At 46.4% G+C, this 27,931-nt stretch overlaps 1 protein-coding gene across 1 annotated transcript in view; it reads right to left on the bottom strand.

Annotated features, from left to right (window-relative positions):
• Disc1 (DISC1 scaffold protein) overlaps positions 1-27,931 on the bottom strand; it is a 195,218-nt gene that overhangs the window by 26,464 nt on the left and 140,823 nt on the right. Inside the window, exons 10-11 of the mRNA XM_036189228.1 lie at positions 21,999-22,059; positions 2,481-2,754 (exon numbers count right to left, since the gene is read on the bottom strand). Coding sequence (XP_036045121.1) covers positions 2,481-2,754; positions 21,999-22,059 — 335 coding nt within the window. The remainder of the gene's footprint in view (positions 1-2,480; positions 2,755-21,998; positions 22,060-27,931) is intronic.

A 27,931-nucleotide genomic window follows, 5' to 3' on the forward strand; every position in this document is an offset into this window, starting at 1 on the left:
GAGATACAGAAATCAACACTAGCTAGGCTTTACCATGTATACAAACACCACAACTAACAAAACCAAAGAAATGGCCCAATGTGATGTAGCCTGCTCTGCTCACACACACTTCACCATGACAGGCTGAGGCCTCTGAAACAGTGAGCCAAAGACATTCTCTCCTCTCATTTCTGTCGGGCATTCAGTCATGGTAACAAAGGTAATTAATGCCATTAAAAACTTAGTTCTGATTATTTTCTTGATTTTTACAGCCATTGTTATTTTTGTGTCTGAGTGTGTATGTGCAGGTATGTGTGTATGAGTTGTATGTATATTCATATGTGTTGAGAAGGGTGCGCATAGGTGTTTGTGTATGCACAGGGAAACTTTTCATATGTGTGTGTGTGCACACGAAGGCCAGAAGTCAACTTTGGTGTCAGTCTTCCTTGTTTTTTTGAGACAGGGTCTCTCACTGCCCCGAGGCTCACCATCCCCAGTGCTGGGATTACAAGCTTACACTGCCAGGCTCAGCTTTTCACGTGTGTGCTGGGAGTTGAACTCAAGTCCTCATGCTTACCCAGCAAGCACTCTACCTACCAAGCCATCTCTCCAGCCCACACTGTTGCTGGTGTTGTGTCAGTGGATGAGGAGATGCAGCCTCCCAGCAGCAGCAGAGACTCCAACCCAGGCCTCTTCTTCCCTGAGTGCTGAATCTAAATCCACCTGTTTCATATACAGTCATGATTTTCTGGAAAATTATGTGCAATAATATCCATTCTCTTCTCTCTCTCTCTCTCTCTCTCTCTCTCTCTCTCTCTCTCTCTCTCCCCCTCTCTTTCTTGCTATAAAGCCATGATTCAGATATATACATATATACACACAGTGACTGTACCACAAGACAGAGAACACATGTCACTCCTCCCAGATTCCTTCTTCCAGCTTCCAGGCAATGAGACCTTCTCTCTGGTCTCATCATTTTGCTCTTCCCAAAAAATATCTATCATCTTTAAGATCTAGGACACTTGTGAATCCAAAGAACACCAGTCTCGCTATATGAAACGGTCACAGCTTCTCTGAAGGGACAATGGGCAGGACTTCTCAGTGCATACCTGAGACCACAGACAGCATCAAACACAAGTACAACAATTTTTCATACGCATACCCACCTGTGACAAAGCTGGATCTATAAATTAGACATGGTCAGAGATGAACAGCAACGCATGCTTTAAAAATAAAACAATATAACAAAATACTGTCATCTCACCCTTAAGAGGTTCTGCTGGCCTCGGGCTCCTGGAATAGGTTCATGGTTTACTATGGCCCATGCCTTCCAGTGCAAAGCTGGCTCCCTGAGAAGGTGTTAAGCATTTTGGCAAACTCTGCTGCTCTTCCAGAGAGAACACTGAGTAGCACAGGGGCTCCACTTAAAGCCTATCCAGCTGAGGCCAGCAGGGACCCAGAGTGACTATGACACTACTCATCTTCCCCTGGGGACATGTGTTCAAATACAGGAGCAGGGCCAGTCCTCCGACAGCACAGACACAGCGACTGGATGTTATGCTGAGCACAGAGCATAAGGTCTGTAATGTAATGGCTCTGGTCCTATGCAGGGACAGGAGCCCTGTGGATTGGCTGTGGTCCTCTCCCTATCCACCCTCCCATCTCACTGGCAAAGAAAAGGAAGGGGTGCAATAGGATTTGAAAGTCAAGGTGAGCTAGAAAGAGCCAGGCAGTAGTTACAGCCAACCTCTTCCCTCACAGAATGTATGGGACCCGAAAGACTACCTGGAAGCCACCAAACAAGGAGCTTGGATGCCTCAGAGGGAAGGCATGCAGCCAGGGAGTGCCTCTGGACTTAGGGCAGGAGGGGGATGAAAATCTAGGAAAGGGAGGGGCAGGGGAGCCTTGTCCACCTGTCAGGGTCAGCCTCCGATTTAAGAATTAGGTAAAATCACATTCTAACGGAAATGCACACATCAGGCCACACAACAGGGCTGTCTGCGCTTTGTTTTGCTCTGATTTCATGAAAACAGGAACCACAAACTGATCATGATCTGTTTTGGTGAAAATGACAACATGTATACATTAGAATACATTAGAATGTTTGAATTTGTAAATGATATATTGTAATCTAAAGGCTCTAGAGATACAATGAAATATATGATGCATACGAGTCTACATAACAACCTATGTTATATATGATGCATAGTGCATACTATATATAATTCTATATTAACTTTCATATTCTAGAATGAATTAGAATAATGCAGCCATCTAAACAAGTATTAAAAAGAAAGCCCATGTTCCGAGCATTTCTCTTTGCTCTTCTATGTTCTAAGCTTCAAAAAGTTATATACTATTTTGTGACCATATTCAAGAGTTATATAAAATTTGGGAACTTTGTGAGGGTCTATGGCAACCCCCTGTCCAGTTCTGTTTGTTCTTATTCCCAAGTTCCACACAACAAACCCCGGACAAAGCCACACACACACAGGACAAACCTCTTTCTGATGGCCTCCAGCACAGCGAGGTAAGGGGGCTGAGTGAGTATTCCCCTCATGGAACACCTGCCAAGGGATCTTCTCCTCTTCAGGGTGGGGTCTGGCATGGACAGCCAGGGCAGCTGTCCAGGTGGCCTCTCCTGTGCCATCCACCGGCTTCTCATCTTCTGCATGTGGACTACTGCCCGCTTCCTGGAGCCACAGACTCTGCATCAGCAGCCGACAAGCCTCCAAGTCGGCTTCCCACACTCTTGCAAGCAGTGGGCACCTGCAGCTAAGTCAGAGAGAGGCAGGCAGGCATGGCAATTAGCTTGGCAGTGTCTCATGCTACCCATCCACAGTGTGTTGGTGTCAGGGGTCATCTCATACTCCACAACATCACTTTACAGAGACAAAAACATCAACCCGGGGACACAGAGGGACCAAAATCTATGTGGGACACATAGTCCCACACAGTCATGGTGGTATTCATGTGGGTTCTTCTTAGCTGTCTGGTCAGCAAGGACACCCAGAATCCCATTTGTGCTTCCAAGAACAACCACCCAGTATGGCACATCGGGCCCTATACTCCCGCTGGATCTCTTTGTGTCAACAAACCTGCCCAGCTCTGCCTAATCACAGGCTTCTGCTGGTGCTGTTCTATTACCTGGAATGTTCTCCCATTAGCAAATACTCATCCACTGACACACACATATAACCTGGGCCCAGGCTGGTTGAGACCTAAAAAGCCACCTGCTACCCCACTCTGCTTAGCAGCACACACTCATGCTCCCCTCACAGAATGACAGTGTTTCAGATTCAGCTTACACAGCCCATTCCTGGTGGGGAGCTCCCCACACCATAGCTAGACACCCAGAATGGGTCTCTGAGCACTCCCCAACATGTGCCTGTAACCCCAGTGCAGGGAGGTGGATGCTGGAGGATCTTTGGGGATTGCTGAGCAGTGAATCTCATGGGAATAGCAAGCTCTAAGTCCAGTGAATGAGCCTGTCTCAAAAATAAGTGGAGAGAAGTAAGAGAAGATGCCTATTGTCCACTTGTGTGTGTACACGTGCTCGCACACACACAGTGCAAACCAAATCTGTGGCATCAGAAGTCAAAAGAGGAGAAAACTTCAGGAGAAGGAGGTCATACCAAGGAGAGTACTGGGGCTCTTGGTGTGCTGGGGGGTCCCACTAGTGTGTGTGTTGTATGAAAACCCATCAAGTAGAACATGTGAGGCCTGCTCTGTCTGTGTTCCATGCTATTCCAATGTAACAAAAAGAAAGAGGAAAACGTAGTTTTCTGAGCTACACCCTGTGCAGGATGGAGGAAGATGGACCTAGTGTGGGACAACCCTTAGCAGTTCTGGCTTCAGTCAGCTTCCTGGTTCCTAGTTTTAGCCAATTCGATAGATATAAAGTGGTGCCTTGGGATCTGGATTTGTATTTCTCCATAAGGCTCATTTCTGGTTCCCCGAGGCTATCTCTTTATGCACCCACTGCCTGCCTGTTCCTTTCTTAAGTCCCATTCTGTTCCAAAGACACTTGATGGAGGCATTAATTTACTTGTCAATATCTGTAAGTTTTTATCATCAACTCATCTTTTCCATTTTTTTAAGATTAAGTTTTGGTTATGCTGGTATGTACATTTGAGTGCAGGTGCCTGTAGAGGGCAGTAGAGGGAGCTGGATCCCTGGGACTGAAGTTAGAGGCAGCTGTGAGCCTCCTGACAGGGGTGCTGGGTACTAAACTTGGGTCCTCTCTAAGAACAGCAAGTGCTCTTAACTACTGAGCCATCTCTCCAATGCAATTTTCCATTTCTTTGTGCCTGTGTTTATATTTTCTATCCTCTACGGAAATTAGCCCCATTTTCATTGGAATTGAAATATAGTGTTATATGCTTGTTCATATTTTTTTCTTTTTAAATTTTTTATTAAGTGTGTGTGCATGTGTGAGTGTGTGTGTATGTGTGTGTGTATGTACGTGCACATGCACGTGCATGCCATGATGCATGTGTGGAAGTCAGAAGAAATGAATAATTTGGGAGTTGATTCTCTACCTCCACCATGGGTTCAAACCCCCATCAGGGGATCAAATTCAGGTTGCTAGACCTGCAAGGCAAGCATCTTGACCTGCTGAGACATCTCTCAGCCCATTGTTCATAATTAAAAAAAAAAAACAACAAAATTTCATGATCACTTACTCTGAAAGACACCTCTCCTTTCTGTTCTGTGTGAGATTCCTTTGCCTTCTGACTTTGTCCAGTGTTACTGGAAGCTTGCTATTTGTGTTGGCTTGAATGATAATGCCCCCACTAGGCTCTTATGTTTAAATGTTTGGTCCCCAGTTGGTGAAACTGGAAAGGATTGGAACGTGTAGCTTTGTCAGAGGAAGTGTGTCACTGGGGGTGGACTTTAAGGTTTTAAAAGCCCATGACATTCCAAGTTCGTTCTCTCTGTCTGTCTCTGTCTCTGTCTCTGTCTCTGTCTCTCTCTCTCTCTCTCTCTCTCTCTCTCTCTCTCTCTCTCTCTCCTCCTTGTGAAGCAGATGTAAGCTCTCAGCTACTTCTTCAGCACCATGCCTGCCTGCCTGCTGCCATGCTCCCTGCCATGCTTGGCCATGGACTCACCCTCTGAAACTCTTTCTTCTCTAAGCTGCTGTGGTCATGGTGTCTTTTCACAGCAATAGAAAAGAAACTGAGACTCTGTCTTATTAGTTGTTTTGAAGAAGCACATCCTTTGCTTCATCAATCCTTGGTATTGATTTCTATTCTTGATTTCAGTGGCTTGTGTTCTTATCTTTACGTCTTCTCCTTTCTCCTTTCTGTGGACTGATTATCTTACCTTTTATTGCCTCCCGGGCTCCTGCCTCATTTTTCTCTTCTGACCTTTCTTCTATTCTTGCTCTCTCAATGTTGTAGTTCAGGTACTTAAGGGTCTATAGTTTTGTCTGAGAAATTCTCTAACCACACCCATATTTGTACATTTAAATCTCCAAGTATTAAATACTCTAAATATACACAAACCCTTCAGCACTTGCTATCATACTTGCTGATCTTTAATATTTCTTAGGCTGGCATGAGACGAATTTCCAGGATTTATAACTTTATCAACCTGCAGACTTAATGGAGAGCCTGTTTTCCCCCTTGTTCATCTCTTTAAATTGAAGATGCTTACTGGTATTCTCTCCTGTTTGGGGTCCAATGCTGTCATACCTTCTCTTTGGCCCCGAGCCCTATGAGCCAGTGGGAATCACGGGATAAGGCCAGTGGGAATCATGGGGCAAGCTGCAGGTCTCTTAAGGCTCCTAAGGAAAGAGCTCAACAACTTTCCACATTTTAACTCCTGGAAAGTCACAATGATTGATGAAGTACAGTGTGTTTCCTGTTGGAGTGAAAGTGGACTAGTCCTGAGCTATCTCTAGGACACACCCGCCAAAGTCTAGGTGCTAGTTTCAGAGGCACAAGCCATGTGGCAATTCAAATATGGGGGTGTAAGATAGCAGTGTTTCTTGTGGACCACATGATCATTTCTTCAAGGGTTAGGTTTCTGAGATATCTGCTCTTTGCATCTGTTTGTACTAAAGAGTCATGGTTGGTGTGTAAGTGGTGAAATGCCTGCTCTTCTTGCCCAGAGAAGTAATTGGGTCATTAACAAAGTATTGCTTTACCAATGAATGACTCAGAACCACCAAGCTTCACGAGAGCAGGGCTGATATTTTGAGCTGTAAGGAGGCAGTTTAGAGGTCTGAATCTCAGTGCACGCTCTGGGTAGAGAACTGAGACCCAGCACTGTAGCTGGAGAGTTTCTCAGCATTGCTCTTACCCTCTCCAAAGTTAAAGGAGGCCTAAAAGATCAACCAACCACAACCATGTCTGATTCCTTGGAGGACTGAGTGTGGTCATGCTTTGTTGAGGATGATGATGGCATGCAGGGATCAGGGGATGTAGCCTGCCTCTTTACTGAGGAAGTAGAAACATCCTGGACATAGTGGCTCATGGCTCATGGCTCATGGGTATAGCCCCAGTACTTGTGAGGTTGAGGCAGAAGGATTATAGTGAGTTCAATGCCAGCCTTGAGTATGTAGTGATTTTTGGACTACCTTGGGCTAGAGTGAGATATTGTCTCTAACAAAAACAACCAGCCGGGCGTTGGTGGCACACGCCTTTAATCCCAGCACTCGGGAGGCAGAGGCAGGCGGATCTCTGTAAGTTCGAGGCCAGCCTGGGCTATAGCCTGAGTTCCAGGAAAGGTGCAAAGCTACACAGAGAAACCCTATCTTGAAAAACAAAACAAACAAACAAACAAAAAACCATCTGGGGACCCTGAGTTCTGTTTTTTGTTTGTTTGTTTGTTTTCTTTTCTTTGTTTTGTTTTGTTTTTTGTTTTTTGGTTTTTTTTGAGTACTGGGATTAAAGGCGTGTGCCACCACTGCCAGAGGGACCATGAGTTCTAACATAGATGTCTGTAATCTCAGCCCTTATCACCAAACCATCTCTCCTGATTTACTCTCATTTAAAGGAACAGAGCCTTTTGTCTTGTTCTCTGGAGACTTTGAAAACCATCAGGTCCTCTTTATAGACTCACAATGGAGGAAAGCGTCAACCCAGAGAAGAGAAGGGTGATAGTTCTAAACTCTCAATGGAAGCTATTGAAGCATATGTTTGCCTTCTTTCTATTTCCTGGGCAACTTAATCTCCAATAGAGAGAAAAAAAGCCACTGTTATAAATGTTCAAGTCCTACACTTTGACTTACTTTTTACTAATTAAAAAAAATTTTAATTTATTTTATATGTTTGGCTATTTTGCCTGCACATATATTGGTGAGCCATGTGTGTGCCTGGTGTCAGCAAAGCCTACAAAAAGACAATCAATTCCCTGGACTAGAGTTACAGTTATGAGCTGCCTAGTAGGTGCTGGGAATTGAACCTGGGTCCTCTGGAAAAATATCCAGTACTCTTAATCACTGAGCTATCTCTCTAGCCCCTTGTTATCTACTTTCTGAGGAAGAAACTTAACCTATTTTATTTTGTGTGTATGTATACACATATGTAGAGGTCAGAGGTCAACCTCCAGCGCCTTCCTCACTCGCTAGCCACCTTGTTTTTTGAGGGTCTCTCACTGAACCTGGAGTTTGCCGATTCAGCTATGACAACTGGCTGGCAAGTCCCAGGGATCTGCCCTTCTCTGCCTCTCCAGCATGTACCCAGCCTATGGGGTGGCGCTGCTCACATTTCAGGTGGCTCTTATCCTCTCTAGAAACACCCTCACAGATGCACCCAGAGCTGTATTATAATCTCTTAGTCACTTCTCAGATCCAACCAAATTGACAATTTAGGCGAAGCTCCATATCCACAGTCATTGGATGGTGCTATAGGTATATTACGTCATTCTGTCATTGAGCTCCCAAACAACCTCACAGTGTTGTAATTAGATGATATTGTAGAGGTTTCAGAACATACTTTGAATGCTGCCATTCCTACAATTGGACATCTAGTGTTTATTCTCTCTCTGGGATCTGGGCTAACCTTGTCCACCGAGCACTCGTCAGCTTGATGGGAACAAGGCTCAGAACCACCAAGACAGGACGCCGTGTGGCATCCATCCAGCACTTCTTGGACTCTTGCTCTGCAAGACAGCTGTCCATGCTGTGGGTCACCAGGCTGGACAGACCATAGGCAATGGCCCTAGAACCTCAGCTGATGGCTACTGTTGGCATGGGATCTGAAGGCACCCCCTTGCGGGGCAGGTGTCCTGTCTTACTAAGACATTCCCATATTCATGACTCACCAACTGTGAGCAAAACGAAGTGGTTGTGTTGGAGCAGAGCTCTATTGTGCAGGTGAAGGAGTCTGGGTGTCTCAGAAATCACACATAAGCATGACTAGCTTCCCTTTCTTATTGTGGTAAAGCCAGCCAGCCATGATTGCATAAGCACTTCCAAAATTGTGGATTATCAGCAACTCACAGAAACAGGTGTTCTAGTTTCCTTCTGTTGTTGTGATAAAACACTGAGCAAAAGCAATTTATGGGAGGAAAGTATTTGTTCAGCTTACATTCATAGTCCATCGCCGAGGGAAGTCTGGGCAGGAACTCAAAGGTAGGCCTGCTTGCTAGTTCATACAGTGTTACTTCCAATCAGAGAAGTCACTCACAGCCAAGGAAATACAGCAGGAACCATGGAGAATGTTTGCTTGCTGGCTCTCTTCCAGATTTATGTTCAGCTAACTTTTCTATACATCCCAGGGCCATTTGCCTAGGGAATGGTGCTGCCCACAGTGGGCTGGACCCTCCTACATCAATTGATCAAGTCAATCCCTCACAGACATGCCCATGGGCCAATCTGATCTGGGCAAGTCCTCCATTCAGACTCTCTTCTCAGGTGGCATTAGGATGCATTAAGTGGACAGTTAAAGCTAACTAGGGCAACAGGGTTTTAGGTTTTTGCTTGTCCTGTTTTACTATCACAGAAGTAGCTAGATGGACAGTTTCAAGGAGACAGGATTAAGTATTCTGGTCTAGGATATACACCAACCTTCAGGGACTCCCATTCCACCAGCTTGTCAGAAGCAATGATGCTAGTCAACTTGGCAGGCTCTGAGGTCACCCAGGAGACAGTCCACCGGACAAGTCAGTAAGGGAGTTTCTACCTGCTCTGGACTCTTCTATACAGCTTCCAGGGGTTCCTCAGATGCCATCAGAATGGCCTTTCACTCTTCCAGGAAAGGTGCATGGTTTCTAAAGACAGATGGCTATTTCTTGTGCCTTTTGCTCCCTCCGATTGTCTCTCCTTAAATTCCAACCATAACTGGTCAGCAGGTAAAATAAGACTTGCCTGTGTAAGCTGGATGACCTGAGTTTGATCCCTGGAACCCACAGTGAAAGGACAGAGGTGACTCTTAAAATCTGTCCTGACCTTCACATACAGGCCATGGAATCTTCTCTTTGTACTACTACTACTATTATCATTACTGTTGCTGTTGTTATTATTATTTTAAAATCTAAGCAGTTCTTCAAGGCCAATATCAGAACTCACATCACCCATATCTTTCTAAACCCCACTCAATAATGCTGCCTTCCTCTGAACCTGGCATCTGGCAGAACTTTTAACATAGCCACATTCTACTTGATTCCACTGGTCAGATACATGCCTTCCTCTTCAAATTTAAAGAGGCTCCTGAATATTTCATGCTCCCCTTTTAAATCCCAGGAAACATCTAGACTGGCAAGACATCACTCACTGTAGGTGCTCAGCAATGATCTAATGAACTCAACAAACACCCAAGGAAGCTGGAAAAGTATCTGTCCTAATAAAGGTTAACAGAGGGATGCCTTCCTGCTAAGTAACCATTGCAGAAGGGCTACATTAAAAATTAAAGTCTCAGAGTAAATATGGAATAGGCCATTCTAGTTGGCTTCTCAGCTGCTCAAGAACCAAATGCAAATTCCAAATTATCTGTACAATGTTAAAGCGGCAGAAACCTTTCTAAGCAACTCAAAAGGACAAAACTGACATGTCTAGATATATGTGTATATATGTATGTATATACTGAAGTTTGAGTATATATATAAGATCAAGGTACCAGAAAATCTGGTGTCTGGTGAGAGAACAACGCTTCACGATGGCATTGTCTAGTTGCATCCCTCGTATTGTGGGAGAAGCAAGGACCACTTTCATAAGAATGCTAATGTTAATTGTCATTGATGAGGGCCACACACAGGTTGCCACTGCACTGGGGATTAAGGATCAGTACTTTAATTGAGCCAGGACATGGATATTCAGACCATCGCAGATTATTGAAAAGGTTTGCAATTTGAAGGAAAAGAAGTAGGAGAAAGAAGAAGTGGATGAGGGAGAAGAGGAGGAAGAAGGAGAGGCAAAGAGGAAAGCAGTGGAAGAAAGGTGAGAAGAAGTGGAAGGGATTGATATACACACAGATCACTTTGCTAAGTCACTTGGGAAATCTTGTGTGCTGTCAGTGTTGGTGATCCACGGTACACACTGTGACAGTGACAAATACATTGTGGGTCAATAGCCACTGTGTCCCCAAATCTACAAGGTTCAAATGCAAAGAGATTTGAATCTACCCAGGTGCCAACACAATACCTAGGACACCAAACAGGCTCAAGTGGGTACATCTGGCACACCCTCAAAGACCCTTGGTGTTCCTGACAAGTTCATTACTAATGCTGAAAAACTAGGAATTCTGCTTGTGTTCAAAGCCTTCTGCCACAGTCGAGGCAAAGGCACCCCAGTGCCTACACCCTTCTGGTTTGTGAGGAAGGAAACCAACTTCTCTTGTTGCAACTTTCATCTACCACCTCTAGAAAATTGTCTCAAAATGCAAAGATGGCCACGAACTGAGTCTATTTACACAGAATTGTGGGGTACCCATTACGCATGCACAGGAATGAGTGGATTGAACCTTCTCAGGCAAATGGAAGCGTCAGAGATTGCCAAGCGCTGCAGATGCAGACTGCACCATCACCCTAAGACCCAGCAGGTCTCAGCTGCACAAGAGGCCAGTATAACAGGGCACTGCTGAGGCCACAGGCTGAGAAGAAATCTGGGACCTGCTGGAGCCCAGGGCAGACTCAGAACTATAGCAAGGAATTGTGTGCAGACATCTCTATCTATCCAGGCACACAGTATCATAGCGGCTGAAATCTAAATTGAAGTCTAAAAATAGCACAATAAAATTACTTCCTTCCTTCACTCCACAGAGAGCAAGTGGGCTGACATCCACAGCTGCAGGGCATGGCTGACTTCCGGAGTTCACATGGACAGAACAGTTACACAACTGCCCCATCTTGCGAACACATCGCCCATCCCAGAAAATGAGGAAGCAAAAGCAATTACCCGGTTGGTGGAAACCGATCATGGATATTTGATTATAGTTATTAATGGGGAGAACAGGAGACAGACCGCTGAGCGGCAGGCAAGCACTAAGTGAATGTGTATGAGATTCCTGGAGGGGGATTAATTTCTGTTTGCTTTTCATCTCTCAGCTACCATCTGAATGTGACATCAAGTCTAAGCGTGGCCTGTCACATCCTCATCAGCATTCAGTGCCACTGCATGCTGGTCACATTATCTCCGCTGGATGTACCAAACGACCCGTCTCTTGCTGTGGGGATCGTTTTTCTCAGATTCTAATGCGGGACTGATGGGGCTAGTGACCGGCTTCTGAGAGGCAGGAGACGTACCTTGAAGTGTCAGAAAGACATTCTTCAAGCAAATATTTACCTCTCTGTGTATTTTCCATTGGTGTCGAGCACAGAGCACACAATACCTCATCTGGAGGACGCATGAACCACCATCAACCTCTGCACTCCATCAGAGGACACTGGGCTTTCTCTGCATCTCAGCCATGAGATCTCAAGCTCCTTAGGTGAAGCCAGGTGTCCCACTGTCCTTTTGCCTGTGGTGGCATTGCAGCCTCTGTGCAAGGTTAAACCATATCAAATGCCACAGAGCACAGCGCTGGGCCCATGCTCTGTTCTTTTCTCTTCTCCAACCAGAGACAATGAAGATTTTATCAAGCTCCTCAGGGCTACCTCTCTATGCTTTAGAGAGAGTTCTGAAGTTTGTCTTTCTCTGGGTTTAGCAGACTGAAGGACCTCAGAGTCCATCAAACCATACTGGAAGATTCTTAATAGTTTTATCACTGCATTCATCCAGTCTCTACATTCCCATGAAAAGCAGTCTGTTCCCACATTTGACTGTGTGGTCCAGTGGGAAGGGAGGCATCCACCAAATACAGTCAAATTAACAACAGCAAGGGGATCACTGTGCTCAATATTGTGAGGGGTCAGTCGAACATAAGCCAAAAAAGCCAGTGGCATAAGTACTGTAAGAAATCAAGATCTGTGGGACACTCCTTGTACCCCACAGGAAACGAGCATCATCTGTCTTGGGATTAGGTTATGAGGACATTGGTCCACTGGCTATCAGAAGAGAGCCCTTAGACAGACTGAAGGAGCTACAGATGACAACCAGGTACAGGCTTCTGTATAAATGTCCACCAAGTGTAGCCAACCTGCACATGTGGCCAAGGATTCCTGTGAGTATGGCCCAACACATAGTAAACTGACTTAAAACATAAAAACATTATGATACACTTTTTTGGCAGAGTCTTCAACAGTCAGCTTTGTAGATGAAAATGCTATGTCACAATGTCAAAAGATTGGCCCCTCCTGGATGCTGACACCCTGGGAAACCAAGACTGTACCATGCTCATTCCTAGACTGTTCACTGAAACTTGACTAGCCCCCTCCCCTTATTGAAAGGATCCACAGTAGTCACTTAGAGATGACAGAGTCAGGCAAACTCCAGGGGAGACCTGACAAGCAGGGGGTGGGGGGACACCCTTCAAAACGCATCCCTTCTTCACACTCCAGTGAGTCACACAAAGGAGCACACCTGTGCCACCGGCAGCCTCTGGGGCCACTTCCATCCTGAAATACCAGCACTGACAAACACCATCATCAAGAGCAGTTCCACTGAGAGCCATGAATCAAGAAATACACAAAAGAGTCAATTAAGACAGGCTTGAGTGTCTGGAGCATCCTATCAGCCTGCGCCTGTGGAATGCAGCCACCATAAGCCCCTGAGGAGACCGCGACATTGCTACCGCAGAATTCACGGAATAATAAAGGGAATGACTGGGACAGAGAATTCTGTGTGGCTGTCCTATCTCTGTGACTCTCACCTTAGGCTTGTCCAGGAAATAATTACGTGATTTCTACTGGAGACTTAAAATGTTTAATTACATTTATTTTTGTGTGTGCGCATGCGCGTGCTATGGTTTACATGTAGAGGTTAAGAAGACAACTCGAAGAAGTCAGTTTTCTCCTACCAAGTGGGTCCCAGGGGTCAGATTCAGGTCATCAGGCTAAGTGGTGAGTGCTTCTACTGGAGTGAGTGCATCTCACAGGGCAATAGCTGAGGGACTGGAGAAACAGCTCAGTGTGTGAAGTGTTTGCTGCATAAGCATGATGACTTGAGTTCAAATCCCCAGCACCCACAGAGAAAGCCAGGTATGCTGATACATGCCTACGACCTCATACACAGGAGCAGAACTGAGTTTCGTGATGAACGAGACTGGAGCATTCTCCTTTGGGGCTTAGCACATGATAAAATCACATAAAACTGTCTTGGATCCAGAAATGTCATCTTTGTGGCGGCAGCGGTGGCAGCGGTGGCAGCAGCAGGAGAGGAACACTAGTTTTCACCTGAGTTGGCCGCAATGAGGGATCTAGAGCCCCACCCTGGTATGAGGTCAAGCTGTAATGACACAGAGCCTGGTATCTTTGAATCTGGGACTCATCCCTCATCACTGATGCTCCATCAGCAGCTGCATGACACCAGGCAGTGGGGGCAGGCAGGAGGAAGCGGCAGCAGACTGACTCACAGACCCCTGTGCGTGATGCTGTGTCAATCCTGTGCTCGCCATGGCCCTGGCACAGGCTCACAGGTGAAGGGTCACTGACAGCCTTGGAAATGCCTACCCTCTAGAGCAGAGGTTCTCAACCTGTGGGTTGTGACCCAGAATGACCCTTTCACAGGGGTCACATATCAGATATCCTGCATATCAGATACCTACATTACAATTTATAGCCTAGCAAAATTATAGTTATGAAGTAGCAACCAAAACAATTTTATGGTTGGGGATCACCACAACTGAAGAACTGTTTGTTGTTAAAGGATCATAGCATTAGGAAGGTTGAGGACCACTCTTCTAGAGTGGGTGACTGAGAACCTCCCCCAGCAGCAGGGATTTTCGAATCCAAGTGTCTGAATCACAGGTTCATGCCACATTGTCATATTAAACTGTCATGCAATCTCAATGCTTCCTTGAGTCATTAAAAAGTCTTCTCGGGGCTGGAGAGGTGGCTCAGAGGTTAAGAGCACTGGCTGTTCTTCCAAAGGTCCTGAGTTCAATTCCCAGCACCCATATGGCAACTCATAACTGTCTGTAACCCAGCTCCAAGTGATTCAACACCCTGACACAGACAAATGTGCAGGCAAACACCTGTGCACATAAAATAAAAATAAATAAAGCATTAAAAAGTAAGAACATTTTTAAAAGTCCTCTCATTTAATTAAAGACAAATTGAATCTCTGTCATTAATATATTGCCTCAAGTTTAACATCTCTTTAAGATTTCTCAGCTCCTGGTCAAACACATCAAAAAGACACAAGCTGGATTTTTGCCTTGAGTGTGTTAAAATTCATCTGAGATTGGATACTGCCTGTTAATTAATAATTTCTTCTTTGTTATGTGTCTTTTCTTGAGACAGGGTCTCATGTAGCCCAGGCTAGCCTCAAACTCACTATGCTCACTATGTCACTAAGGCTGAGTTTGAACCCCCAATCCTCCAGCCTTCACCTTCCAAGTGCTAGGATTACAGGATACACCACTACACCCAGGAACATGTCTTTAAACATGTGACAGTCGCCCTGGAATGTGAAGGGTGAAATGTCAAATGGTTTTGGAAGTGTCCTCTTGTGTGGCATGGCTTTGCCACCTTGAATCAGAGCAACTATGCTGAGCTCCACAAGACCCTTGTGAGATCAGCCCGCGCCCATGCTCTCCCTGGAATGACCCCTTCCTAGGAATGTCTGAGGGTTAACAATTGCTGTGGGAGACACTGTTGATGTGTTGCCCCAAAGCAGCCACGTCCTTGTAACACCCACTCATGCTCCTGTTGGTAAGCCCAATGAACTCACTGCTCCACCAAGCTGGACTTGGGTGGAATTGTTTCCTTGATCTGTCCCTGGGGCCCTATCTGGGGCGAATGAACATTTGTTCACCTGCCCCCAGGAAAAGCCACACACCACAGGCTAGCTCTACAAACAGCCTCATGGCGACTTAACTGTTACAATTATCAAGGACAAGGAAAACAATAACAGTGCTCAACCTTCCCTCACCTCAGTGCTGACACCATGTCACCCAGTGGTCCTCCTGGCATGATGCCCAGGGTTACTGCAGGTCTCTGTTTCTTTAGCCACCCTCTTCTCTGCATGACATTACCACCGTCTTGTCTTGGGGAACTATCAAAGGAGAGGTAGAATGGGGAGCTGCCCCAACCCCAGATGCTCACGGAGGTCCACAAAGGGTCACTATGCAGAGACACAGAGCCCAGGAGACACAAACAGCTGATTCCTGGGCCTGGGATATGCAAGGTCAGGGCTCTCCATCTCACAAACTCCACTGCCAGGTGTGACTGTGAAGGCAGGGGGTCTCCAGGACCTCAGCCAGCCCTTGCTACCTGTGGGAACCACTGCAGGCTCTCAGTCTCCATCAGAGTCACTGACAAGGACTCAATTACCACATGTCTTTCCCTTCTGCCCTCTGCAGGAACTGTCGGTATCTGGCCAAAGGGCAGGCAACAGAAAGAGCAGGCTGTTTAGATAATGGAGGTTGAGAACTAGCCATGACCTTGAGGCTCACCAGGAAGACGGGGGAGTCTCTCTTGCTTTTGGAAAATAAGGGTTGATTTCCACGCGGCATTGTGTGAGTGTTCTTGTGTGTGCGTGTGCTTATGGACAGCCTTGGGTGCCAACCACCTTATTTTTCTAAGACAGGGTCTCTCACTGACTTGAAACTTGAAAAGTAGGCGAGGCCAGTGAGCACCATAAAGCCTCACATTTCTACCTCCCCAGTGCTGGGATTAAAGTGTGTGCTACCACATCTGACTTCTTAAAATGTGGGCGCTGGAGATTGAATTCAGGCCAGTGTGCTTATACATTATCAAGCATTTCACTGGCTGAGCCATCGCCCCATTTCTCAAAGTAGATTTTTTCTTTCCATCATTTTTGTGGTGTTAGAGCACTACTGATGAATAATAGCTCCCATTTATTCAGTCATTATTGCATATGAGAAACATCCTTTATCTTCTTCTGTAACTGTCTCATTTTTATGATAGAAAAAGGAGGCTTGAAGAGATTTATTGTGAGTGATCACATTCAAATCTAGACAATTTTCCTCCCGAACCCATATACCCTCCACCCTGCTCTCCACAGCAACCAGGACAGATGGTCCATGAGGCTCCCTTGTCCTTCCCTGAATGACACCTCTAGCCTGACCCCAGATTTGAGGGTACACACTGCAGTCACCATTTCAAGGATGGAAGCAGACACAGTCAAGCCATGCTTGAAGGTTTTCTGACCTGTGTTAAAGATGAGGCCTCAAGAGAAATGAGACCCTCGGGATAATTCCTGTGCCTGGTGCTTTTTTAGTTAACAGTACTGAGAAGATCGGGTAGACTCATCTGTCACCTGATACAGGTGTTTCATTTGGGACTAGGGACTAGAGGCTTCTGAGTCACTCTAACAGGAGAGCTGAGCTTCTAGCGGCCAGAGCTCAGAGTTCTCTTTCCGAATTGTCCTGAAGGCTCTGCAGACAGAGCCAGCTCCTTCTTCAGGGAACACTTCAGGGCAGAGTTGTTTCCCTAGGAAAGGAAGTTCACTGCTAGATTCTACAGAGATGGCAAAGTCCTCTAGCAAGAGACAAAGTAGTACAGGCATGGAAAGCCAGGGCTGTTGCTCTGCTTTGGGTCTCACTGTGTAGCCTGGCTGGCCTGGAATTTACTCTGTAGACAGGCCACTCTTGAACTCACAGAGATCCACCTGTCTCTGCTTCCTGAGTGATGGAATTAAAGGATTGTGCCACCAACTCTCTGCTCTAGATTTGAAAGTTTACTAGAAATTATTTAATTTAAAGGCAGGCAGGGTGCAATCCTGTAATCCTAGCACTTTGGAAGCTGGGGCAGGAGAGTCATGACTCAGAGGCAAGCAGGTTGTGAGAAGGTAAGATATGGACAGACAGAACATGTCATGTCTCAGGGGAGCATGATCTGAGATAAGGGAGAGGTGGACAGGTGACAGAACAGTCAGAGGAGGTGAAATCACCAAGGGCCACATGACAGAGGGTCAACAGTACCTCGCAGGAAAGATGGACTTAGAAACCAAGAGCGTTTCAGCCTCTGTACCCTAGGCCCTGCATCTGTTCAACAGAGTCAGAGCTGAACAAAGCGTTCTGGCTAGAGGTAAAGGTAGATACAGAACAGGAAAGAAAACTGAACCTCCCTCTATCTGAGGCTGTTGAGGCATCCACACACCTGCATTCTTCTCCTTTGTGGGGGTGACAGGCTCCTGGGGCAACCAGCTTTGTATTTCTCAACTTCTAGGCTTATACTCCTTTCCGTCCATAGTACGAGGGATAAACTCAATGTGGGTTAAAATTCTTCCAGGTGCCAAGGACCTGGCATGGCTTGGAATAAAGAACCCATCTGAGGGACCTCAGAGGACTTCACACCTCTATGCCCAACCCCTGTTAGGCAATAGACTGTGGGATCAGCCAGAACAGCTGGAACCTGCTGGCAGCTGCATGCTGGGATGAATCACACACATGAACTGGCTCATTCATTCTTACCAGGAGGCACCAAGAAATGACCACCTGGAGTACAAAAATCCCAAGACCAACTCCTGTTCTTCTTTCCTTGATGTGAGGACAAAGCAGGCCAGGAATGGGGAGTTCCCTTGCCTAGAAAGTAAGCAGCATTCTCTTCCACATGTCTCATTTTTTAATCATGTGTTCACTAAGTCAAATCATTTGAACATGCCCTCCAGGATTTATTTCATATGTGGTATGCATGTACGGCTATATATATGTAATACTAATAGATAGAAAATCTCAACCAGGGGGCTGGAGAGATGGCTCAGAGGTTAAGAACACTGGCTGTTCTTCCAGAGGTCCTGAGTTCAATTTCCAGCAACCATATGGTGGCTCAGAACCATCTGTAATGAGATCTGGCGCCCTCTTCTGGCCTGCAGGGATACATGCAAACTGAACACTGTATACATAATAAATAAATAAATCTTAAAAAAAAAAAAAGAAAGAAAAAAATCTCAACCAGTTAAATGGAAGTATGAGATAGAAATTCTAGAACCTTTTCCCTGCTCCTATGGCCACAACTGTTTTAGTTACCGGCAGAGATCAGGCAATTGGCTTGTGGCAATGCGTGACAGATTCTGGGAGCTCTGTGGGATACAACCAGGCCTCTTTCTGAGTTGAGGCTCAGGACACTGTTGGGTACAGGTCCATGGCTCCCATTTGGCTGACTCCCAGCACTGGAGGCTATCAGTCTGAAGGTAGAATGTTGGTGTGAACAGGCTGAGAATGTGTCCAAGAGCCCTAGCAGACACTCCATGGCTTTGTCTGGCCCTACTCTTCTTCACCTCTACTGAAACCCTCCTGGGATCTGTTATCCATGTAACCTACCTGGCTACCATAGCCCGTGAGGGCATTCATGTAGAAATTCCCTGATAATTAGTAGGTAAACATTAGGGTTTTTAAAAAAAAAAAAAAAAAAAAAACCAGCCGGGTGGTGGTGGCACACCTTTAATCCCAGCACTCGGGAGGCAGAGGCAGGCGGATCTCTGTGAGTTCGAGGCCAGCCTGGTCTCTAAAGTGAGTTCCAGGAAAGGCGCAAAGCTACATAGAGAAACCCTGTCTCGAAAAACCAAACAAACAAAAAACAAAAAAGAGAGGGATAGAGGGATAGAGAGGAGAGGGAGGGGGGCTTCTGTGTCAATCCTTGAGTATTACCCTTTTTTTTTTTTTTTGAGAGTGGGGGGAGAGGGAGAGAGAGAGAAGTGGATGGCATCTCTCACTAGCCTGGAACTCACCAATTAGTCCAAGATGGCTGGCCAGAGACCCCCAGAGATTCACCCGTCTCTATCTCTCTCGTGCTAAAATTCCAAGTGCACATCTCCATGGCTGGTTTGTTTAGTCAACCTGGAGTCTAGGGATCAAACACAGTCCTCATGGTTTCAAAGCAAGCACTTTACCAACTGGGCTATCTCTCTAGCCCCAAAGTAAAAACCCCTGAGCCAGGAAGAGTTGTGGTGAACACCTTTAATCTCAGGCCTTGGGAGCCTCAAGTGAGAGGATCCTGAGTTCAAGGCAAATCCAGGCTACAGAAAAAGACCATATCAAAAAACAGCAGGCGAAAGTCAGGATTTTGAAAAATATTTCCGTTGACTCCGCCGGAACGCTAACAGAGTATGTGATAATTGAGAAGATGGGAATTAAAGCAGAACACAGCCCTGAGGGGAAAGGCGCTAAGTCAACGCGTCCCACTTTGCTGTCACCTCTGAAGCAGACTGAAGGGAACCGTAAATGGGTAAGGCTTCTTACAGAGGCTTGGCTTTGTTCTTCAACAGTCCACTGTGAGTCACAGAGACGCGATGCCAAGGCAAATGCATTTGGACCTTATACTTTCCTGGGATGTGTTGAATTTTAATCTTAACAACTAAGAGTAAAGTTTCTGGGGCTAGAGAGACGGCTCAGTGGTTAAGAGCACTGGATGTTCTTCCAGAGGACCTGGGTTCAATTCCCAGCACCCATATGGCAGTTCCCAACCATCCTAAACTCCAGTCCCAGGGAATACAATGCCCTCCTCTGGCCTCTGTAGACATTGGACGCATATGATGCACAGACATACATGTACACAAAACACGCATACACATAAAATAGAAATAAACAAATGAGTAATAAAATTCCAAGAGGTAATTGCTGCTGATCCATTGATGCTTAAACTAAACCTAACTGTAGGTTTAGCACATGGTGAACAGCATGCTGGCCCTTAATGAGATGCAGGCTCCTTCTCAGGAGCTTGGCCTGGTGAAGTCAGACAGAGTTCCCAGAGCAAGCTGTGGCTGTGACTCTGGATATCAAGAAGGCAGCAGGAGGTGGCAGGAAGATGCCACTGAAAAGGACTTCTGTGCCGAGTCCTAGATGAGCATGTACCAGAACCCATAGGGAATGGGCTGGTGGCCCCACCCTGGAGGCAGGAGCAGCTGCCACAGCAGGGGTGGTCATATGGTCATTCAGTAAGAAAGAGGGTTTTGCTGGCAAAAGTAGATCTTGTGGATTCCCTGGGAGGCTGACTTGATGGGACTCAAAACCAAGCATGTACAAGAGAGGGAAGCCAGCTTGAAGTCTGAACCCACACCAGGAAGCAGGGCTGGTGGCCACACATAGAAGGATGAGCCCTGGGTGCAACTGGACACACTTGTTCCTAAGAGTACACAGGCCAGCACAGTACAACGAGCCGACATGGACGCCTCCCATTGAATTATATCCACCTATCCACAAAACAGAGACCTTCCTCCTGCCTGTGGCAAGACACTGCAAATGGGCTGGTGAGGTAGGCAAAGGCACTTGGCAGCAAGCCCAGGGACCTGAGTTCACTTCTTATCTGGAACCAATATAGTGTAAGAAGAGAGCTGACTCCGGCAAGTTATCATGTGTGCCACAGCACGTATACGCCAACCCTTAGACAGGGAAAAGACAGCTAATTCGTCCCGAGGGCTGGTAGGTCAGAGGTGCAGAGCCATAGTTGGGGAGGTGTCTGTCTGTCGGTGTTCATGCTCGAGGGCAACAGTGTGCTGCCCAAGAGCCTAATATGACTGTAAGTCCATGCTCATGCGGTTTGCATGCCTGCAAAAGAAGGTAGCAGGAATAAGGTGGAGAGAGGCGTGTCAGAATGCCCTCCCAGCACATGGCAGGCCAGGAAAGTCGCCTCAGATCCAGGCCTGAGCTACCTGGGTACACTCCTGACAGCTCCTCTCTGCTGACCAGCTCTGCCACAGCTTTCCCCAGGTCTAGGGGTGGCAAGGTCAGTTGGTGGGTGGAGGGACTTGGCTTGCAACCTGAGGCTAAGCCCACACCCTCCGGATGAGTGCCTGGCCCTGCACCCTGAAGGGAGAAGCCTCTGTACCATCCCAGCAGACAAAGGTTTAAGGCAAATCTATTCCAAAGCCACTTAACAATTTCCAAAATAGTAGCAAGATGTTTCCATAAAACCAAACTGGCTGCCAGGGAGGAAAAGCTCAGACTACATTGTCGAACTTGTTCCCTTAATTAGGACCAGATCCCGCTGGCTGGGGTTTATTTCCAGAAGTAGACATCCCCGAAAACCAGAAACAGCTTGATGTGCTGCTGCGTCGCTAATGCTTCTCCAATCTGAATTCCTAATTGGGTTTAAAAAGAAATAGAAAAAGAAAAAAAAAAAAAAAAAAGCAACCAGGAATTTTCATGCTGGTTTTGATTCGGGATTCAAAACAGAACCTACAATGTACATTCCTACATTGTTCTGTGCATAAACCGGTTCATGGTCCTTAAGACCCCTTCAGAGCTTACAAAGAAAGGGAAAGCAAACCGCAGCATGAATTCTCAACTCAGTATCCCAGAGAGGCTTTCCTCATTCCGAGATGCGAAAACTGCCCTGCATTCTCGTCAAGATGCGTTTAAACATTCTAATCTATTTGCTTTGTCAAGGGGGAGCCCGGGCTAGGAGACTGTTGGAACAGCACCTGCTCCTTCCCCTGGGGGACACAGAGGGCGTTTTCCTGCTTTTCTTTGTTAACTTACTGTAGAGCTTGACTGGCCCTGTCTCTTGCCTTACTGAATTCCAATAAAGCAAACAGCTAGACCCAGAGACTGTAGGGCCGAACACCTCCTTACCTGCGCAGCCGACCCTCCAGCACTTCCATGTACTTCACAGTATTTGCCTTCACACCTGCTTCTGCAAGACAAAACCCAGCGTGAGTGCAACTGTAGCCCAGACGGAGAGAAAACCACAGCCGCTCATTTAAGAGCTGAAAACAAAGGATCGTGGTCAAAGCTCTAATAATAACAGCATGTTGTGTTTGGAAAGCCCTCAAGTCCATCCAAGCAGCAGCCTGGAGCCATGCACTAGAAGCATGCAGAGGCTCCAATTGTCTGTGCAGTTAGAATCAGACACCGGCAACATCACTGGGCCACCCTGACTTTGTACTTTCACAGGTAGTCAGCCCATCACCGTGTGTGACAACACCTTCCTTCCAAAATATAGGCTCTATTAATGAAAACTGGTGATATGCCCTCGTGTTTATAAATAATTTGGGCTGTCAAACTAATATTTCGTTAACTAAACTAGATACTAAATGCTACTAGATTCCTCGTTATGGTTTAGACATGAAATGTCCTCCAGAGGACACTGTGTTGAATGTTTCGTCGACAGCTATCAGAAGTGGGTCACTGGGGGCCAGCTCTGAAGGTGGCATCTGCTTCTGGTTCCACCCTGAGCTTTTTTCTTCCTGATCCACCAAGGTATGAGGATCTGCCGCCTCAGGCTCACACTGCTATTGAGTGTCCGTAAATGGAAGTATGTTGCCAAGGTGGGCCTCAAGGCCACTATCTGCCTTTGCTTCAGCCTAACCAAGGTGACTCCGGACACAGCCATCTCACTTCCCCTGCCTGCCCCACTGTGGTGATGTTCTGTTTGTGCTCTAACAAATGAGGCTTGCCTGGAGATCAGAGTGAGGAGCTAGCCTCTAGAGGCCAGGCAGTGGTGGCACACAACTTTAACCCCAGCACTTGGGATCTTATGCCTTTGATCCCAGAACATAGGAAGAGGAAACAGGAAATGATAAGGCTGGACCAAGGGAGGAGCTCAGCCCTTTCAGTCTGAGGATTCCTAGAGGTAAGAAGTCTTTCTAGTGGCTGGCTGCTCTGTTTCTCTGATCTTTCAGCTTTCCCCCTGATAACTGACTCTGGGTTTTTACTATTAAGACCAATTAATTCACACTACACCCCACCCTGATGACCGCAGACACAGCCACCCCACTTTCCCTGCCTGGCCCACCATGATGACAGTAGACACAGTCATCCCACTTTCCCTGCCTGGCCCACCATGATGACTATAGACACAGCCATCCCACTTTCCCTGCCTGGCCCACCATGATGACTGTAGACACAGCCATCCCACTTTCCCTGCCTGGCCCACCATGATGACAGTAGACACAGCCATCCCACTTTCCCTGCCTGGCCCACCATGATGGAATTTTCTCTCTGAAACCATGAGTCACAATAAACTTGTCTGAGAGATGACTCTGGGTGAAGTAAGAATGAGTAAGATAAAATATACCATAAGAAATTCTCAAAAGGATTAATAAAACAATTATATAAAAACAGGAAAAACTCTCTCCTCCCTGAAGTTACTTCTGCCAGCAGAAAATAACTAATCTATTCCTCCAGGCTTCTGTAGCTGGTAACCTGAAGACTTTTCCTGTAACGTTCAAACAGCTTCCTGTGCTTTCCAAGTTGCTTGGAGGCTGACATCCAGGCTGAACACTGTTGGTATAAGAGTTTCTGAACCATGAGCAGCCACCACCACCCCACTGAACCAGGCAGTCTATGAGCACCATGCAGTGTATGCATTGAGTCAATATACAACCTTCAAGACAGGCCAGGATGTGGACATGGAGTTTAGATTTTCAACTTCCAAAAATAATACAACCACCAATACACTGAGAACAGGACCCTTCTCTCTTCTCATTTCCCTGTGTCTCCACCCTGAGTCTACAAGATAGGTACCTCTGAGGAGCTGATGATCCCAAGAACAAGGGAGGATGCTCAGGAGATGCCAAGGCAAACAATAATGGGAACTTGGGCTCCTTTAAAAAAAAATAATTTATTTAAATTTATTTTATGCAGTAATGTAAAGGCATCAGATTCCCTGGAATTAGAGTTACAGACAGTTATGAGCTGCCCTGTAGGTGTTGCAAATTAAACCCGGGTCCTCTGGAAAAGCAGCCAGTGCTCTTAACTGCTGAGCCTTCTCTCCAGCCCCAACCTTGGACTCTTACTAGGGGAGAGGCATGAAGTACTTCTCCACTTGCCAACTGAATCCAATACTCAGATTATGCCATTAGAATGGATTTCAAATAATTAGTTTAATGAATCCAAATTAAGTGGAAACTGATTGGTAACTGAATATGGTAAATTTGTGTATGCCACGAGCATTGGTCAGTGCTATAGTTGTTTACCTAGATCCCATTTTATGCAAGGCACTGTGCTTGGTACTGGTGTGTGTGTGTGTGTGTGTGTGTGTGTGTGTGTGTGTGTGTGCATGTATTGCCCAGAGGCAGACATCAGGTGTCTCCCTCAGTCACTCTCCATCTCACTCTCTGAGACAGGGTCTTTCACCAAGCCTGAAGCTCACTGATCTGGCTGCCCAGGCAGCCAGCCAGCCTCAGGGATCATCCTTTGCTGGAATGGCAAGCATGCATCACCACACCAGGCTTTCAAATGGGTGCTTGGGGTTGAAATCAGGTCTTGATGCTTTCCCAGAAGGCACTTTGCCAACTGAGCCATCTCCACAGCTCCCCATACTCGGTGCTATTTAACTATAAAAAGGATCTAGCACCAAGGGACTCAGAGGGGCCAATGCAAACAGTGACTTTTGTGTAGCCAACAAGCTAAGAATGGTTTCCTTTTTTTTTTTTTTTTTTTTTTTTGGTTTTTCAAGACAGGGTTTCTCTGTGTAGCTTTGTGCCTTTCCTGGATCTCGCTCTGTAGACCAGGCTGGCCTCAAACTCACAAAGATCTTCCTGCCTCGGCCTCCTGAGTGCTGGGATTAAAGACGTGTGCTGCCACCACCACCTGGCTCATTTTTTTTTTTTTTTTAATATAAGATCTCACTATGTAGAAGCCTGGCTGTCTTGGAACTTGCTCATAGAAATCTTCCTGCCTCTGCCTCCTTAGTGCTAGGATTAAAGACATATGTCACAATGCCCAGCTATTATAACATTTTTTTAAAACATATTTGTTTTTATGTATATGTTTGCATATATATATGTGTATATATATATATATATATATATATATATATATATATATATATATATATATATTACTACATGCATCCTAATACATTTTTAAAAGCTGAAAAAGCTTTCATGTGGATGCAGCCACCCCCCCTCCCCAAATAACACAAGTGACATTTGGCCTATTTTTGCAAAGGAAGCTATTAGATTTCAATGATCAACACTCAGGCACCCATTTAGCCAAAATTACCTTCCATTTAGTAAAAATTTTCAGAAGGAAGATGAGAAAACAAAGGGAAACCTGGAATCCTGACAAATTTCAAATACCCAAGGCTCTAGCCACCCTCCAGGTTTGTTTGGAAAATTAAACCGTGTATAAAAATGAGGTGTGAACCCAGCAACTTAAAAGCGCCAGGGACGCCAGAAGTTGAGGGAGATGATCTCGCAGCCATTCTGTCTTGGCAAACGAAATGGAACACAACTGTGCAGGGCCTTGAAAGCTGGGAGGATCCTTCCTACAAAGTTGTTCTGCACATATCTCATTTCATACTCGAAGGCAGGAAGTCAGCACCTTCATGAGCCATCTCCCCATCCTCAATATTTTAATGTCCATATTCATCTTGGTTCACTGTTCCGAGCCAAGTGTGTCACGTCTGTGGTTGCACGGGGCTCCACTGCCTCTTCATACCTGTTTAGCCACAGATTCAATGCTGCAATGGTTTATGACAAGTTTTGGCTGGACAGGGCTCTTGAGAGAGAACCCAGAAGCTGGAAGCATATCACCCTCCCAGGTTACTAGATATTTCTTTTCTTTTTTAAGGTTTATTTATTAGATGTACAGTATTCTGCCTGCATGAGTCCCTGCAGGCCAGAAGAGGGCACCAGATCTCATTACAGGTGGTTGCGAGCCACCATGTGGTTGCTGGGACTTGAACTCAAGACCTTTTGGAAGAGCAGTCGGTGCTCTTAACCCCTGAGCCATCTCTCCAGCCCGCTAGATATTTCTTATAGAGTTCCAGAGCCAGAAGCCAATGAATACATCACCAAACAGAGTCATTGAGCATTGCAAGGATCAGTTTAAGGCTGCTAACTACCCTCTCTTTTCCTCTAATGGGGAAGTTTGCAGAGAGAAAGGAAAACTAATGGATGTGGGTCCCAGGGAATGAAGATGTATTAACAGAAAGGGTTTCTCTTTGGGGTTCCAGCTAACACAGCTGCCACACAAGATCCTGTGTTGGCACCACGGGCACAACATCACCCTGGGTCAAGAAAGTCGGGCTATTCAGAACTGGTCAAAGTGCAGAGTCTAAATAACTGTGAGTGCTCAGCTGTGGAAGGGTCATCAACACCGAACTCCCACCACCACAGGCTCAGGGGACTCCACGGGAGAGAGGGTAAAAAGAATGGAAGACGGGCAGGAGAGCCGTGAGATGCTGACTTCTGAACACGGCACTATTGCTACCCACCCAAGACATGGCCAAGATCAAGCCAGACAAAATCCCAGTGTGAACAGGGAAGGGGCCTCCAGGGCCCCAGCCATGCTGGAGGAGCTATTGTCAAGTGAAGGCTGTGGAGGGTGGAGGAAAAGGAGAGTCACCCTCCTCTGGGGATGCCGCCACTGGTAGACTGCTTATGCTCCAGCGGACATATTCATGCACACATGGGCGGTGTGCTAACTGGACTCAGGGAGTTAGTAATAAAATGAAACCAGGACAAAGAGGGGATTGGGGCGCCAAAGGGAGCTGAAGGGAGGTAAGAGGTGGATGGCTATGATCCATATACATTGTATAAATTTACGGAATGTTCGCAGGATAGAAAAATATTGTTACAAAAGAAAAGAAAGCAAACCATTCGAGCTGGTGGTGATAGGAGCTGTCCAACGGTGACCATCAAGGCAAGAGTGTGCCTCAGAGAGAGCCTCTCCAGGCAGCAGTTCTGGGTTCCTCAGGGACAGAGGCAAGGCCTCAGGCCTAGTTAAGTGGGGATAGTTAAAAGAGATTGGGGGGGCTGAGCTGAGCGAGAGGTCTTAGAGGGTTTTCCTGGTGCATGAGTAGGTGTGGGCCATTTAGAACAGCCTTGGCACACACAGTAAGATTTGCAGCCTCGAATAATGCGCATTGCCAGCCCATTTTACCTTCCTGGAAATTCCCAAGTCATTTTCCCTGAGCTTGCACTGTGATTATTTGGTGGTGCACGTGATCCCACACCCGAGAATGATGGGTCACTAGAGAACATAGTCTGTCTGTCAGGACAGGCTCTATGTCCCCATCGTGGCTGTCACAGCCACACATGGAAGTGGATGTAAGGCCGGATTCACTCTTGCAGGTTTCTCTGGGGCAGGTGAGTGAGACACTGTACATGACTTCACATCATTAGCGGCATTAAGACCAGCGGAATGAAAACATTCCTAGAGTAGAGTAGGCTAAACGTTACTCTGGCACCTTCTTGTCTAGGAAGGAAGAACAATCAACATTGACACCCCAGCTTTCAGTCCACCTTGTGGGACGGCAGAAGGCTGAGTTCTGATGTACCAGATGTCCCTGCGCCAGTGTACACCTCAAGACAATGCTGACCATCTGATACTCTTTGCTGAGAAGTGGCTAAGGGGGAAGGGGGAACAGCAGGACGGGAAGGAGCCTCTGGAGGTCAGGGAACTGCTGTGTGCTTTGGCTGTACAGAGGATAAAGCCTGAGCCCGGCCCGCCGCGCTTGTCACCGACTAATTGGGTATCACATGACATGGTTGAGTACCACTTTCCCAGATCCACCCAGCTTCCTGCATGCCATCTCCTGACGTCCTTCAAGCACA

Source organism: Onychomys torridus, chromosome 5 (genome assembly GCF_903995425.1).
Source record: "Onychomys torridus chromosome 5, mOncTor1.1, whole genome shotgun sequence".
Taxonomy (NCBI): domain Eukaryota; kingdom Metazoa; phylum Chordata; class Mammalia; order Rodentia; family Cricetidae; genus Onychomys; species Onychomys torridus.